General features: G+C 39.4%; 3 protein-coding genes across 8 annotated transcripts in view; 2 read left to right on the top strand and 1 right to left on the bottom strand.

The window, feature by feature from the left end:
* The window catches only part of git1 (G protein-coupled receptor kinase interacting ArfGAP 1), a 31970-nt gene extending 28061 nt beyond the window's left edge, over positions 1 to 3909 (top strand). For 2 of the 3 annotated variants that reach the window (XM_085916977.1, XM_085916976.1), the window contains 5 exons: positions 128 to 202; positions 532 to 608; positions 740 to 913; positions 989 to 1052; positions 1125 to 3742. In XM_085916977.1, the coding sequence (XP_085773103.1) occupies positions 128 to 202; positions 532 to 608; positions 740 to 913; positions 989 to 1052; positions 1125 to 1340 (606 nt within the window). In that variant the 3' untranslated portion in view covers positions 1341 to 3742. Of the gene's footprint in view, positions 1 to 127; positions 203 to 531; positions 609 to 739; positions 914 to 988; positions 1053 to 1124 lie in introns of all 3 variants that reach the window. The other variant, XM_085916974.1, reaches the window with a different exon arrangement.
* On the bottom strand, positions 3337 to 7144 carry tp53i13 (tumor protein p53 inducible protein 13). Its single transcript, XM_085916979.1, has 10 exons — positions 7047 to 7144; positions 6808 to 6950; positions 6629 to 6709; positions 6184 to 6219; positions 6044 to 6102; positions 5746 to 5824; positions 5472 to 5600; positions 5204 to 5398; positions 4326 to 5130; positions 3337 to 4160 (listed from the first exon to the last, which is right to left on the bottom strand). Exons 2-10 carry the CDS (start codon positions 6904 to 6906, stop codon positions 4054 to 4056), a joined length of 1590 nt encoding a protein of 529 aa, XP_085773105.1. The 5' UTR covers positions 6907 to 6950; positions 7047 to 7144; the 3' UTR covers positions 3337 to 4053.
* A 1016-nt stretch (positions 7145 to 8160) lies between these two features.
* On the top strand, positions 8161 to 15530 carry LOC147054412 (uncharacterized). 4 transcript variants are annotated; one of them, XM_085916973.1, is made up of 26 exons: positions 8161 to 8272; positions 8736 to 8878; positions 8960 to 9067; positions 9657 to 9722; positions 10684 to 10780; positions 10881 to 10921; positions 11054 to 11107; positions 11404 to 11505; positions 11611 to 11709; positions 11823 to 11960; positions 12278 to 12308; positions 12393 to 12433; positions 12513 to 12555; positions 12632 to 12741; positions 12817 to 12894; positions 12986 to 13093; positions 13182 to 13283; positions 13467 to 13553; positions 13629 to 13715; positions 13827 to 13922; positions 14036 to 14104; positions 14174 to 14218; positions 14382 to 14477; positions 14570 to 14653; positions 14817 to 14930; positions 15052 to 15530. In XM_085916973.1, exons 1-26 carry the CDS (start codon positions 8251 to 8253, stop codon positions 15385 to 15387), a joined length of 2397 nt encoding a protein of 798 aa, XP_085773099.1. In that variant the 5' UTR covers positions 8161 to 8250; the 3' UTR covers positions 15388 to 15530. The 4 variants fall into 4 exon arrangements, with proteins under 4 accessions (XP_085773099.1, XP_085773097.1, XP_085773098.1 ...); XM_085916971.1 differs by having other exon boundaries at positions 12814 to 12894; XM_085916972.1 differs by having other exon boundaries at positions 12629 to 12741.
* The last annotated feature ends 548 nt before the right edge of the window (positions 15531 to 16078 follow it).

Raw genomic sequence — 16078 nt, 5'->3', positions numbered from 1 at the left:
CCTCCCCCCCTTCCATCAATATCAATTTCCTTCCCTCTCTACTAATCTTCTACCCATTATTTTGTCCATTGCTGTCATGCCACCCCTCTCTTCCTATATCCATCCCTATGCTCCCCTCTGTTTACAGGTAAGGAAGAGTAGTACAGGTGGCTCGTACGGAGGTCAACATTTGTCTGGATCTTCAGAGATGGGCCGGTATATGGTGAGTTCTTCAAGTTGGCATATATGATACCACAGGTTAAAAAAAAAAATGAGGTGACGCTATCCCATTTAACATTCCTATCTTTAATTTCATGCTCACTTTGATTATAATGCTTCATCAGTGTCTGGCCCGCTTGCTTTTATTCTTACGCTTAATTGGTGTGTTTTAATTTTTGGATGGTCGCTTTGAAACTGTAAAACTAATTGTAAGTGAGCAATTACAATTGAATAATTAAAGAGGGAAAAGTGATATTCCAATTCCAAATGATCTTCACATGGGAGTGATGAAAGGCTTAATGATAATGACGCCCATTGCGTGTCCTTCCCCAGATTTCCAAATCGGATAAGCATGGCAGCGGTACCGACAGCGACTACGACAACACGCAAACGTACGAGCCCCCGATAAGGTCAGACTCACCGCAGAAAATGATGCGTGGTGTGAATTCATACGTGTCTCTCACCCAAAGTCGGTTCTCAAATTTGAGGACATACATTGGTGGATGCCCCAAGGTGTTGACAATTATGTTGCTATTTTTAGCATGGGTCGCAGTAGCGAGGAGGAGGGACATGGGGGGGCCGAAGAGGGAGGCAGGGAAACGTACGATCCAGACCCCACCTTGCCGTGCACGGAAGACGTCATACTCAAGACTGAGCAAGTGACCAAGAACATCCAGGAGCTTCTCCGGGCAGCTCAGGAGTTTAAACATGACAGGTGAGATGGCAAAAGCCCAAAAGGAGTGCTGCTTTAATTGTATTTCCGACATTGAAATCAAATAATTTTCCTCAGCTTTGTACCGTGTTCTGAGAAGATCCACTCTGCTGTCACTGAGATGGCCTCACTCTTTCCTAAGGTAAGTTAAATAATAATGTTCAATTCAACACGGGGAAAGTTCAAACGTTTTTGTGGCCTTGTCTTTGTAAAGCGGCCAGCCCTGGATGCAGTCCACTGTTCGCTCCGCCTGTTGGCCTCCAGCGCCTCACGCTTGCAGGTGGAGTGTCGCAAGGCAGCGCCCTCGGAGCCGGGCGCTCCCGCCGTGGACTATCAGCTCCTCACTCAGCAGGTCATCCAGTGCGCTTACGACATAGCCAAGGCCGCCAAGCAGTTGGTCACCATCACCACCCGTGAGAAGAAACAGTGACACAATTGAGAGAAGATGGGGGGGGGGGGGGGGTTCCGGATAAACAGAAATAGGAGGAGGGCCAATGTGATCACGGGAAGAAGTGGGCTAAGAGAAGTTGGACTATGCATGGGAAGGAGTCAGATGGAAATGTTAAATGAGCACAGAGAGGGAGCAGGTGGAGGAGGACGAGCCGCTGAAACCCATGTGTAAGATAAATGGCTTCACGTGGGATGCCGACAAGGAAGCAAGATGGTGCTGATGTACAGTCAAGCGCATCCCCATATGTTGCCACTTTATTTATTCTCCGGATGTGGTTCCCCATCCCACCTTTCAGCTCAATCACCTGGACCAACAACATCAACAGCCCGTTTTTTTTGCTCTCCGTGTCCGGATTTGTGGATCCCCCCCCACTCCAAAGCTCACACGGCGCCCTCTCTGGTTTTTGCTCCCGCAAAGGCGTTCCAGCCTGTTGTGGAGGTCCATCACGGCATGTTCTGGCATGTTTCTTTCTTCGTTCCCCCATTTTGAACAGGCAGATTTGGGATGCGTCTACATCTCTTAAGACTTACAAAAAAAAAAACACTTAACACTGGAATAATTGTGATATATTGTGTTGCTTTTTTTTTTTTTTTAATGATATTTTTATTGATATGTTCTGTTATGTTTGTCACGGTCTCACGTATGATTCTCATTTAGTGACGCAGGGAGACATTGTTCAACTTCTCATTGGGATTTAGTTTAACAAACAATCTGTGAACAGTCCTGGGGATTTCTCGAGCGTTTTTTTTTTTTTTTGGAGTTGCTCCTTTAAACAGCCACTCAACAGCCGAGGGGTTTACCAGGTGCCAAAGTGTTTGGATGGAACGGTCAGACCAAAAACCCCTTGGCCTTGTTTTATGACAGGACCTGAATCAAACCTCAACTGTCTTTTAATGTTCATTTATATGTTTGTTTGTTTTTTTCCTCTTACAATTTGCCTCATTTTATCGCTCCAGTGAAATCATCTCAGAATTAGCCATTGTCGAATGTTGCAGTTCAGCAATCCGGAAAATATGTTTATGCTTGTTAATGATTTTGTTTTCCAATTATTTTTAGCTGCCTGGTGAGCACAATCAAGCCCTTTTTATTTGATTGTTTTCTTAATTCTCTGTCATTGCGGTGTGCCGATTTGGGCCGACGGCATTGTGAACACGGATAGTTGGCCTCGGATAGGTGACAGAACTGCTTGGACTGTGCCAAATAGTGCAGAATCGAACAAGCCTGCTGGTTTCTCATCCTCAAAACACGCAGTTTGATAAAAAAAAAAAAACCTTTTACCTCCCATTCAGCACTTTGAAGAAATTGGCCACCTTCAGCAGCACTTGAGTCAACTTTTTTTCAAATTGGTAGTTTGATTCGCTCACATCTGTCGCATGCCTCCGTAGCTGAGGGCTGATTGTTTGCCATGCCCTAAAAAAAACAAAAAAACAAAAAAAAAACCAACTCTTGCAATGTATCATTGCTTGATATTGAATGCCTTTGCACATGATCATCTCTCGTTTGACTGGCTGTAATTGAAATACTTCAAAGCTTCTTCCATCATTCAACTTTTAGACTAGAGTCGTACATACTTCTATATGAACATCTATATTTTCCTGCTATATTTTATATTAAGCTACATGTTAGGGTGACATATTTATGTCTTATTTGTCTGCTCAAGTGGGCTTTAGGCTACGAAAGCTATTCACCAAGCATCCAGTACAATTTGGCCTTGTGAGTGTGCCGGAACAAGATGGAGCTAGCACTATTTTTCCAAGCACCAACGGGATAAAGTCACATGTGACGCACTCTCCTTAAGGTCATACTTCAAGTGCATTAGGTGCTCGATGCAAGGGCTGCCCACATGGTGGAATAGGAAAAGGTCTGAAGCACGCTTGGGCTTAGCACTACAAGTCATCTCAGAATGACAAGGGAGGGAGAGGTCTAATAAAACGCACATGGAACCTCTCTCCGTCCCTCGTTTAGAGGACGCCGAGTCTTGTGTGAATGTTAACTGCTTTAGTCATCGTGACCCAGCATACTTTAATTTCTCCATCTGCTTACACTTTTAAACACCCCAATGGTCATCGGCTGGACCAAGCCTTCCATCAGCCTGTGATTTTTATTTGAGCCTAGCCCAATGCTGAAGCACCGGCCGTCGTGCACTGTGGCGTTGCTGTCCGTGTGCCGTCACCCCCCGACGGGCATACGTTTTGGGAGATGGGTGACGGGAGCGTTGTCTTTTAACAGAAAAACACTAAAAAAAAAAATGTATAAATGTAGAGACAGAGAACAATGACTTAATAAGGTCAGTCGTAACGGAAACTCATAAGCTGTACATTTGTAATAAAATAATAAAACAAGTTAATTGTCCACGTTTTGGGTGCTTTCTTTTCAACTATTGTACAAAAAGCACTGGGCTGAGCCTTAAAATAGAACCTATTACTAATTTACCCAAACCACAACAGGCCTCAGTTAACACACAACGATGAACTTTCGAATGTAAGAAATACACTATTATTAATTGGATTTGAACAGTTTATAATATGAAATATATGTACAACTTTTAATTTTTCAGACTGCTGTGGTAGGGCTGTTAAAAAAAAAAAAATCTTGTCCCTTTATGAAATGCATCTGTGTTAGCTCAAACTAAAAAGTTCAAATGTACACTATCTTGAACAAGTTCCCCAAACACGGTGGTTCCTTCATTCATCTACATATACTCTTCCGAGCTGGAGGAGCTGGGCAGGAGAGCACACTCTTGTCTTCGGCCTCTCTTCCGCCTCCTCTTTGCAATTTGCAGCCTTCTTTGAATAACGTCTAGAAGACAAAAAATCCCCCATAGACACTTTAGGCCAATATTTATGAAAAGCATGGTATGACCTATATATGTGATGAGTCATAATTATGTTCCAAACAATTACTATTGAAATGAAATACTATTCCAAAATGTTGATGCTCTTTTTCATTTGTAGCTTGACCAACCTGCCACGCTGTCGTAGTCCTGCTGTGGGTCGTGCCAGTACAGACTGGGCATGGTCCTCCAGTGTCGGTAGAGGCGCGTGTGCAAAACAGACAGTGTGAGGAGAACCAGCAGGAAGCCCAGAGCCCCCGCGGCCCACACCGCGTCATTCGACCTGCGGGTCCTCGCCGAGCCGCCGCTCACCATCGAGGCTCGGCCTTCCGAGTCCTTGACGCATTCACACTGTCGTCCTGCTGCGCAATCGTCACAGTCGTCGGTGTAAGTCCCCCGCCCTGGGTGAGTGTGTTTTGGAGGTGCTGACTCATCTTGTCCCTTCATGTCACTTTCCTGCGCCAACTCTCTGGCTTTCAAATCTACCACTTCATTTTTCAGCGTTTGTCCTTCTGCAGTGGAGCTGGGTTTAGCTGCAGGATGACGTCTATCAGTCTCGGAGACCTTGAGGAGTACCATCTTCTGCATAGTTCCTGACACCTTGGACCCCAACTGTGTTGCAGATCTGGATGACAAATCCTGATTTTGAGATGCAGCTTTCCTCAAATCAGATAGATTTGTAAAGGCTGCATCCATTCGAGAATGTATCCGTGGTTCATGTGTGTTGCTGTTTTTCAGGTATGTCAAAACATGAGACGCTTGAAATGTTCCATTTGTTTTTATGTCATCATTAGGTGGGATCGCGGCCCTTTCCTGCCTTGATTGATCTTGTAGGTCTTGCTTGTTTCTGGTCCTCGGGGTGGGACCTTTCTCGGCCTCGATCCCTCCTTTAAGCCATGATGAGATTATCTGCTCACAGCATTGCCTCACAGACTCCTGCAGATTTGCATAAACAGATGCTAACAAACATCTCCCTGAGATAAAGAGAAAAAAAACTTTAGACTCAAACCTTGGACTTTGCGTGACGTCCCTCTCGACGTGTGCGTTTGTGTCCATGTTCCTCTGTAGCGCCTGTCAACAGGAAGTTGTAGTTGCCACTGATGTGACTGCTCGACATTGTCGTGCTCTGCAGCCAATGGCAAACATCTGAAGAAGCTGCAGTGGAAAGTTCCAATGTTCTTCCCCAAGACACCAAGGCTACAGGCTGAATGAATACACACATGATACCGAAATGTTATTTCATGAATTGCAAACTCTAACCGAGGATCACCTCTTACCATAGATTTGTTGAGCTGTGGGTGAGGAGTGATGATGTAGTTGAGAAGACATGAACCGGCAAGGATGGACATCAACGGACGCTCCCTGAAGGCTGCGCAGGGATGGTAGAGCAATACAGCAGCTCCTTGCTGGTAAATACACAACAAACACAAATATGAGACCAAATATAAAAAATAAGATGATGTACAAACTGTTAACCATACAATAAACCAACTTTTTCATCTTGGAATAGATTAGTTGAGGGAAAGTCACTTGTGGTTGGAAATTACTCACATGTAGGTTATTAAGCCACCGTTGAGGAGGACAGTACAAGTAATCTCCACTCTGTGCTCCGACTGGCCTGAACGCACCGCTGCGACACAAAAGAATTGTCCACATATGCTAAGAAACAAATGTCTTTATCACCGGATGACACATTAGAGCAGAATATCAATCCCTAGTTATGAATATTTTATTTATTAAGCGCTCGGAGAATATGAAAATTGTGAAGCAGATGTGATAACCTCTAAGCACCGCATTGCCACCTTTATTAGGATGATCAAACTCAATTGTAAGAATAAAATACAATTACCTGTTGGGGATGCTGTGGTGGTATGAAATTGCCTCATTTATGCAGACCGGTCTGGGAAGCTGTTAAAAAAAAAAAAAGGTTGGTCACACATAGCCCTTTTCGTGAAGGCAGGATGTCTGTTTTAACGGCATTTTGCTCACCTCGGGATCATACACTGTGGTGACGCTGGGGAACCTCTGTGAAGAGCAAAGAATGAAAAAGAGCGAAACAATTGAGACCGCTGTCTCAGATAGAAAACATGTGGACTCATTCGGATCACGTGCACCCATGCGTTTTTATGGCAATTGATTATTTTAGGGTGTGCTGCAGCCTATCCCAGCTGACTTTGGGTGGGAGGCGATGCTTGTGTACCCCAAACGCTCAAAACCTTTCCTAGCATTGCTTGAAATATGTCCTGTACTTTATTCAAGAAACAAGGAATAATGTATGACCAAGTTTCTCCTGTGGTTTGGTCACTTAATGCTGTGCACATTTGAGCATGATTAAAAGTGGGTCGATTAGTCATGCCTGCAAAGTGGTATGCAGGCGAGAAAGATGTCAAGCATGCAAAGGTACAGATATTCCTCCTGCTGTAACCATGGTTACCTGAGTGGAGTTTAACCAAGCAGCGGGAGCAGGACAGCCCCAGTAGATGGCATCTGTAGGTAGATCCCTTTCCACAAGCAACTATGCAAACATCAAATATAATGTCATGGTATGATCTCATCACTCGGTGCAACAAGCATCATCATTGGAAAATATAATAACAAAAAAAAAATCTTAACCTTTCCATTGTCACAATCTGGCCTCAGATCATCGCAGAAGACGTGTCGGCCAAAACAGAACCACAGTGCGGCCAGCACGGGCATCGTGTGGCTCGGCATGATGAGTCGTAAGTCATCAGGGGCTGACAAAGAACGCCATGAAGCTATGGAAATAAAATGAAAGCAAGTTTTGGAACCTCGAAAAGCATGCAAAAGATTGGTGCAATTAAACAGACAAACATAAAAAAAAATCGATGTACCGTGCTGATCACGTCAACTCTATTTACTCTTTCAGGCGGTGGGCGACATTCTTCTACTTTGTAAGCCATACAAAGAAGTATTTTGAATGACAGCGTCACCAATTCAGGAAAAAAAACACGATTACAAAGTCAAAACGGAAATACGATTATCCTTTCAACGTAAACTACAATGCTCCTAAATTATATACATTTTAACATTATTATACATGATATCAATATTTTATGAAACTAAATTTAGTTACCACAATGTTCAAGTATATTTTCTGGAATCAATCGAATTCCTGTTTTATGATTAGCATATTTGATTTTTACTCTGAAAATTAACTTGCAATTTTGGAGTCTCCGTTGTTGAGCTTGACAACGCCGTCTTTTTTTTTTTATTTGTTATTACATATTTACATCCGTCTACTTGGCTGCTCATACACCATTTACAACCCGTAGAAATTACGTAATTTTCTTGATATACTTCATCTTTGAGATGCTATTACAATTAGTAAAATAACACATGCGCCATAAATGGCGCATGTTTTAAGGGATTGTTTTGGAGACACTTTTAAGTTTTATGATCGTTTGTATACAAATAGATAAACATATAATTATATTTCATCCAACTTTAGTGCAGGTACTGCATTCTCACATTTTATGCAGAACTCGAAACATCCGCTACGAGGCGTAATAACATCAATTTGTGAACTTCGTTTGAGACCACCGGATCCTCCAAACTTGCGTGTTTATCTCCTCAAAGAAGTAATGTTATGCTTGAATAGTTAAGAAAACAATCTGTATTGTTTTGTCAACTGAATAGGTGGCATTTCCTGTTTCAGACAGCTATAATCTTGTCACTACGACTACAGGTAGTAGAACAAGCATTACCTGTTGGCACAGGTAAACGTTTCTGTACGGTTTTCAAAATAAAGGAACACACATCATTTTATGTGTAAAACGCACAACAATAATATTTTTATCTGTATAGCAAATACAGTCACAAGCATATATGGCATTGTTCCTGGTATATTAACTTTCTTGTTAATTAAACAATAATATTTGTTCAAATGTTGATTTATTTTGAAATTTCTCTTACCAGTCCCTACTTAACACATACTTTATGACCCAGCCCTATCTTTCATGCTGTCTCCTCACAAATAAACCTGGACTGAGGGTGTGTTTGGGAGGTTTCCTCGGCAGAGGAGAAAGGTGGACGTAAATGGAGTTCCCTCTCACTGAAGGTTAGCTGATTCCAATGACATTATTTTATCCACAAGTATTTTTAGCTCATACATATTACACGATCAAGAAACATAAAACCTCTGTTTTTCAAATGAGTCTGTGCCTATTTCAGTTTGTTTTATTACAGGATATCACAGGACATTGGGCAATTCTTCTGTTGCCAGGGGTGGGGCACTGCTGATTATTCTCATAATGTAATAAAGTCATTGTTGAGGTTTATTGCAAATGGCATAAGGTAGTTTTTCTCGTTCTACAAAACAGTTTGTTGAGTTTAACATTAAATAACTTAATAATAGATGTTGTTTATACTTGTTATAAGAGCAGCTCTCAAATTAGTCAATCAATTAAATGGAAGCACTGTTTGTTAATTCTACATGTGAACAATTAAAAATGTTCATTTCAGAGTGCATCCAAATTTCTTTTGATGTAATATACGTATGACCTATTTTTTTTGTACCATAGCTCCTCGTGGAGCTGCAAGTGTAAAGGAACCAGGAGCCCTCCCTCCTGGTCGTTTGGGGTCTCTCACAGAGGAAATAGAGCCGGTAGAAATACAAACGTGTGTCGATGACAGGAGTCAACCGATAGAAACTACAGATGGCCAGGTAAGTATCAATTCAGAGTCACTCTAGCTGCTCTGTTCCCAATTAAAGAACAGTAACAAATATGTCACTTTTTGTCACCAGGTACCATACTCATATGATAGTTCTTCATCATCCTCAGACAGTGAGGATGAATGCAAGAAGGAAAAGAAGAAGAAGAAGAAACTGAAGAAGAGGAAGAAGAAAAAGAAGGTATGGTTTTTATTACTTTTATCAAGATGAAGTGTTCATGGGAAACCTTATACGTCAATTTTTCAGTGACGGTGGGGTGCAGTTTTGAGATCACCGTCAATGAATAACTGCATCTCAAAAACCGAAAAAAAAAATCATCAAATCAAACAAAAATAAAATAAATTATTGTAATACAATGGAAATGATGTGAATTGAATTTGAAATAAATGACCTTAGACAGTTGATGAAGATATTGCAATATATCCAATCAAAGTGTAATCATGGCTTTTAGAATGAGAATCTATTTTACAAGGCAGCAAGTGAGGCCTTTTATGGTGTCTTCAGGGTGTGCCGTGCCTGAGACCAAGTAAATACACGCCTGGCTGCACTGGACTAAACTGGTCAGGCTTGTGATTAATGTGTTTTGTAGAAAGTAGACCAAGTGCACTTTGTGATAGGTACAATGGACTGCCTTCAAAGCTGCAATGGGTGGACATGTGCCCCTTCGTGTGTTTAAAGAGCTCGTAGCAAAGACAACAATCTCATTTACATTAATGAAGGCCCAAATAAATAAACCTATTCAGAAAACAACACCACTCTCTTTCTACAGGATTCCAGTTCTTCCTCTTCCTCCTCTTCCTCATCTTCCAGCAGCTCTTCAGACAGTGATAGTGAGGTATGTTCGATCAAGAGCGTGTCCAAATATTGCTTCAGCATGTCTGCCACTAGACGTTGTCATCACATGTTCAGGAATAAACGATTGCCCCTCCTGCCAAGTCAGCAAGAACGTCTTTGCAAAAATCATTTCAAAATTCTCCAGTTTTCATCTTATGCACATTTCATTCAAACTGAGTCAAGCTTTGTTGATGTGACCTATTAAATTTCCAAATTAGTATTTCAGCAGCAACCTTTTGAAAGTTGAAAACCTTTTGACAACTTTATTATATATTTTTTAAAAGGATGATCTCTTGACTTAAGGCAGTTTGCGCTAAGGAAACAAGGTGAAAACCAAACTCGCCACCACAGGCATTTGGGTGCAAGATGTAAGACTTAAAAAAAAAAAAAAGCTGCATTCCAAAAGGTAGTACTGCCTCAAGCTTTGGACTGCCTGAGAGAAAGTAGGTGGAGGCGTTAAGGAAGTATATGATTGAAGGCACACCCATTTGGAATGTACAACACAGACATGTTGTAACATTGAATTGATTTCCATTATTTTCATTTTTTTTTACCACTCCAGAATGAACAAAAACAATTTTAAGCAGTTGGAGTGACTACATTTTTGCTATTTCTAATTTTATACAAAAATTGTCAGTAATCTAACCTTCATTTTTCCAATAAGTAACATCTGACTGTGATATAATCATGGTTTGTGAAACAAGGATAAGAATGACTTGTTTAACCAGTTGTTAACCCTGAATGGGACAGTCAACATAATAATTCAACATTTGAACTCCTGACAATGCTTTCAGTACTCTACCTCGAAAGAAAAAAACATTCGTATTATTGTAATGCACCAATCAAAATATTATAATTACAATATGAAATCACACAATTGTAGTTTCTGTGTAGAACACTTGCTCAACTTGTTAAAGGATACATAGCTAGATAAATAATTGTAACGCATTATTATCTTGAAGGATGACAAGAAAAAAAAGAAGAAGAAGAAAAAGGAGAAGATGAAGAAAAAAGTGGTGCCTGAATACATGTGGGACAAGTTGATCATAGCACCTACTGGTAGGAGAAATTATTTCTCCTGGGAGATTCATATATGGAGAAAAACATTGTTGGTGGTTCGGCTGAATTGATTGATCCATAATGTTGTGTGTTTATTTAGATGAACAAATGCAACTTCCTGGAGACCCAGAGTTAAAGCAGGTGAGAGATGAATGACATTTCATTTGAAATATTCCCATTTTGCTATGGAATCATGGACAAGGCCTCTAGATCTACCTTTCTAGATAATTATGAAAATATCTCATCTTATCAGTTTCTTCTGGCTTGTTTCAGGTTTCTGATGAGGACAATGACAAGAAAGAGAAGGATAAGATGAAAAAGAACAAGGTAAATCCACGCACGCCATGCTGAATGACTAGCGTAATACTGTCGATGGCAGATTTTCATAAAATGTTTACGAGTTTGTCTCATATAAAGCTTCTGCTTACGCTTGCATCATATAGCACTGCTGGGAAACTACTTGAATGGATTCAGGCACACTTCTTTCAGTTTTTCAGAGAAATAATGAAAACGTGCAAAATGTCGATCAATATAAAAAGGTCGTATTAGTAAAAATAAAAATAATAACTCGTATTAAGACAACTATGTTTCGTTGAAATGGCTTTTCCACCCTCGCTTCACAGGATTCCTCTTCATCTGACAGCTCAGACAGCGATGAAAAGAAGAAGAAAAAGGACAAGAAAAAGAAAAAGGACAAGAAGAAGAAAAAGAAGAAAGACAAAAAGGTACAACTATGCCAAATAATGGCGTTATTATTTTTTGGGGAAAAACATACATTAAAAAAAATTTTTTTTTGACATCAATTCATATTTCGTTCTTTTACTTCACAGGATTCCTCATCCTCGTCATCTGACAGTTCTTCCTCTGATAGTGATGATGACAAGAAAAAGAAGAAGAAAAAGAAGAAGAAGAAGAAGAAGAAAAAGAAGGTGGTGTGATTACAATATGTGTAACTGAGTTTTATTCATCTCCTCTCTAAATCATGGAAAAAAATGAAAATCTAGGCTTGATGCTAATTGTTAAACCTTCGCTTCTTTCATAGGATTCCAGTTCCTCCTCTTCCTCCTCCTCCTCCTCTTCCTCTTCCTCCTCTTCTTCCTCCTCCTCTTCTTCCTCCTCTTCCTCCTCTGATAGTGATGACAAGAAAAAGAAAAAGAAGAAAAAGAAAAAAAAGGAAAAGGTATGTTAACCATGTTTGTGAAATCACTCATACTGATAATATAATTTGCAAGTATATAACATAAAAAATATTACATTAAATGCTGGAGGGGCTACATAGATTTCTGAAGGGCTTTATTACCTTTTCCGGACTGTTCCAGTAATAGAACTCATTAACTTCACATTATTTTTGTTTAATATGGAGTCATAATTACATCCATATTGCAATTACAAGAACATTTTACAAAACAGTGAAGTATAAAAAGACCCCAATACAAATTTAATGATGCAGACAAAGTCCAAGAAGGGAGTGAAAAAAATCTTGATTGTTATTTACAGGATGAAGCGCAAGAATCACTTTTATCAACGGGTGAGTGTGACACATTTTTCTTTAATACGAACAATCAATAAAGCCAAACATATTTGTTGATGTTCGTATTGATGTTCTCCACAGGAGTTGAAGATGCATCGAAGGATAATAATTATGATGACAAGGTGACACACTCACATGAACATTTTGCACAATATGTCACTCGCTTAAACATCAGGTAATTATCTTTTTTTTTTTTAATAGTATAAAGCAGCAGAAGATCCTTCTATAACTTACATACCGGGTGGTAAGTGTGATGTTCAACACATCAAGGAGCAGTTCAAATTTTTGGGTCAGGGGAATCATTCAAACTCTTTAAGCAGCGGCGTTCCCGGGTGGTACAGAGGAAGGCCACCTAAGTGATGATGAGGGAGAGGGAGAGGATGGGACGGAGCCAAAGAAAAAAAAGAAGCTGAAGAAGAAGAAGCAAAAGGTGACCATAGTGTTGACGAAAAGAGCGAAATAATCGAGTGTCAAATGAGCCTCATGCTGATTTTTATTTCAGCAGGATTCTGGTTCATCTTCGGACAGTGATGATGATGAAAAAGACAAGAAAAAGAAAAAGAAGAAGAAGAAGAAAAAGAAGGTACAGTATAAAAAAAAAGTTTGGTCAAAAGAGTAAACTGATTGTTACTAATTACTGTCAATAAATAATTTGTGTCTAATTTCATGTTTAGGATTCTTCCAGCTCCTCCTCTTCTTCTTCGTCTTCTGATAGCTCTTCCTCAGAAAGTGATGATGACAAAAAGAAGAAAAAGAAGAAGAAAAAGAAGAAGAAAAAGAAGGTGTGTTATCCCTCTTGTATTGACTTTATTTTATTTATTGTGAGTTGGTTTATTATACGTACTTATTATACTTGAACTGTATTAACAGGACTCCAGTTCTTCTTCTTCTTCTTCATCGTCATCATCTTCTGACAGTGATGATGACAAGAAGAAAAAGAAGAAAAAGAAAAAGAAGAAGAAAAAGAATAAGGTTTGCATTTGTACCTCTTGTATTACCCAATACAGTATTTAATTCTGTGGTCCCAATTTTCTGACATCCTCCATGACCTACATAAATTGGATGCATTATTATTATTATTATTATTATTATTATTATTATTATTATTATTATTATGCAATGACTTGTTTATGTTTCTAAAAATCATCTTAACAGGACTCCAGTTCTTCTTCTTCCTCTTCCTCATCTGATAGTGATGATGAAAAGAAGAAGAAGAAAAAGAAGAAGAAGAAGAAGAAGAAGGTTTGTTATTGTCCTTTGTTACTTGTGTAGTCAGTAATCACAGTGTTTTGTATTATTCTCTCAATTTCTGAACAGGACTCCAGCTCTTCCTCTTCCTCTTCTTCATCTGACAGTGACGATGACAAGAAGAAAAAGAAAAAGAAGAAGAAAAAGAAGAAGAAGGTAAATAAAAATGCATTATTCTAATAATATTTTTGTCTCGAATAGTTGACAATATACAGTATATTCACAGCAGATTTTCATCATAATGTTATTCTCCCAATCTCTGAACAGGACTCCAGCTCTTCCTCTTCTTCCTCCTCCTCCTCCTCCTCTTCTTCATCTGACAGTGATGATGACAAGAAGAAAAAGAAGAAGAAAAAGAAGAAGGTAAATGCATCACACTATTAATATATTTGTCTAGAATCTTTTTCAATATACAGTATATTTGCTGCAGATTTTCATCATAATGTGAATATTTGTTGTATTTATTTTGTCATCAGAAGGCCAGCTCTTCCTCCTCTTCCTCCTCCTCCTCTTCCTCCTCCTCTTCTGATAGTGACAGCGTCAAGGTCAGTAAATGCGCTACTCACCATTACATTGATTTTTTTCTGAACTTAAATGACAAATCATTTTTTTAGAAAAAGAAGAAAAAAGATAAGAAGAAGAAAAAGAAGAAGAAGAAGGTGAAAAATATACATTACATTACAGTCACTTAATTAGGTACAAACTAATATGAGAGCAAAGCCGTTCCAATTTAATGAAACTGAATTAAAAAGTCTTCTATAGTAATCTTAGATTGTAAATACCCATTCTGTAGATCCTAAATAGAAATGATTTTCTGTGCAGGATTCTTCCTCATCTAGTGATTCTTCTAGTGATGATGAGAAAAAGAAGAAAAAGAAGAAAAAGAAGGACAAGAAGAAAAAGAAGGACAAGAAAAAAGTGAGACTGCCAATAAATTTCAAACAGATTTTATGTAAATTGGTGGGAAGGGGCTACAGTGCGCTAACCAAATTATTTCATTTGCATCTAAGCACTCAGATTGTTCCGGTAGTGATAAGAAGAAAAAGAAGAAAGACAAGAAGAAGAAAAAGAAGAAGGACAAGAAGAAGAAAAAGGTTAGTTAGTGGTTCACTCACCTGACGTTGTCTTCATACAGTATGTGCTGTGATTGCAATGAATGGACGGATGGACAGACGGACGGATTGATGGAAGGATAATTCAGTGGGTGTGTAAGGATTATGTTTATTTTTTTTTTACAACCTGTGGCATGCGTTTCAGGATTCAAGCTCTAGTTCTTCAAGTTCCAGTTCTTCTAGTTCCAGTTCCTCAAGTTCCAGCGGCAGTGACAAGGAAAACAAAAAGGCCAAAAAAGACAAGAAGAAAAAGGAGAAGGCAAGTAATAGAATGGGAAGGAGCCATATCATGCTAAATCAACTTTTGGAAGCTTGTAGCCATGTTGAAATGCACCCCCCCCCCCCCCCCCCATTATAGCATCCTCCTTTTTTTATTGCAGAAAATTCCTGGTGCTGAGAAACGCCCCACTCCAGTAATACCACCAGAGCCAGGTGCGAGTGGATACTCGGGATTTAGCAGAACCATTAAGCCCGGTGGCGCTCCCGTCGTCACTTATCCATTGCTTCCCTCCAAACCTCTTGTAAATCCTCTGGCTCCCTCGCTCTCCAATCCACCCGTGACCACAACTGCCGGCGGAGATCGGCCACCCATTCGCAGACCCTTAAGCCCCATGGAGTCATTGATGGGAAGTACGTACCGATATAGGGACGCAGGACCCCGTTCCACCCCGCACTTCAGCGCCACTGATGTATACAGAAGCAGGTCTTACAAGTGATGAGATGTCAAAACAATTGAATCAAAAGGAATCAAAGGAAATGTGGATTTGGTGAGGAATGATTGTGTCGTAGGAAAAAAAAAAAAAAAGATGATTTTTATATCAGGGATAATTGCCTCAGGGAATAAAACAACAACATTGTATTTTGTGTACCCTGTCTGTGATCATTATTAAATAGAGCACTATACAAATAGTGTAAGGGTTCAGATTCATCAACAACTCAACTTCTTTATCTGACATTTCTTAACAGTTAAGATGAAAAGAAGAAAAAGGTAGTGTGATAAATTTGTGCTTCATGGATGTAAAAAAAAATAAAAAATGTGTTTTGGCACTATTATAACACGACATAGACCAAACAAAGAGAGATCTCAACATTAACCCAACATTTGGACTACAAAGATTTGCCGGATCAGATGACATATGACTATTTGCAAGGTGAGAGTGGAGAGAAAAAAAAAGCTGCCCGTATTTTGTATGGATCATTATTAATCCAGCAGCGAGTTTACATGCTTTAGTCCAAATCGTGTCCAGCTTTTAAAGAAAATGCCGTTTAGTTAGTTTTAATCATACAAATAAGCAATAAATATACTTTTGAAGATAAACAAAATGTATATTTGTAAATGTTTTACTAATTAAACAAATCTATCCATGATTTAATGAGATAAATTACTAAAAAATGAATACAAAATGA

The sequence above is a fragment of the Syngnathus leptorhynchus genome, chromosome 7 (genome assembly GCF_054491065.1).
Source record: "Syngnathus leptorhynchus isolate UIUO chromosome 7, UIUO_Slep, whole genome shotgun sequence".
NCBI lineage: Eukaryota > Metazoa > Chordata > Actinopteri > Syngnathiformes > Syngnathidae > Syngnathus > Syngnathus leptorhynchus.
This window is presented reverse-complemented; position numbering and strand designations above follow the sequence as displayed.

Excerpts from the sequence above, each read along its gene's own strand:
- tp53i13 (XM_085916979.1), bottom strand. The coding sequence starts at position 6,906 with ATGCCGAGCCACACGATGCCCGTGCTGGCCGCACTGTGGTTCTGTTTT. Across the intron at positions 6,103-6,183 it reads CCACAGTGTATGATCCCGAG|CTTCCCAGACCGGTCTGCAT; the intron begins GTGAGCAAAATG and ends TTTTTTTAACAG. Across the intron at positions 5,399-5,471 it reads CACAGCTCAACAAATCTATG|CCTGTAGCCTTGGTGTCTTG; the intron begins GTAAGAGGTGAT and ends GTATTCATTCAG.
- LOC147054412 (XM_085916969.1), top strand. The coding sequence starts at position 8,251 with ATGGAGTTCCCTCTCACTGAAG. Across the intron at positions 12,556-12,628 it reads TATAACTTACATACCGGGTG|CAGCGGCGTTCCCGGGTGGT; the intron begins GTAAGTGTGATG and ends AAACTCTTTAAG. Across the intron at positions 13,554-13,628 it reads AGAAGAAGAAGAAGAAGAAG|GACTCCAGCTCTTCCTCTTC; the intron begins GTTTGTTATTGT and ends ATTTCTGAACAG.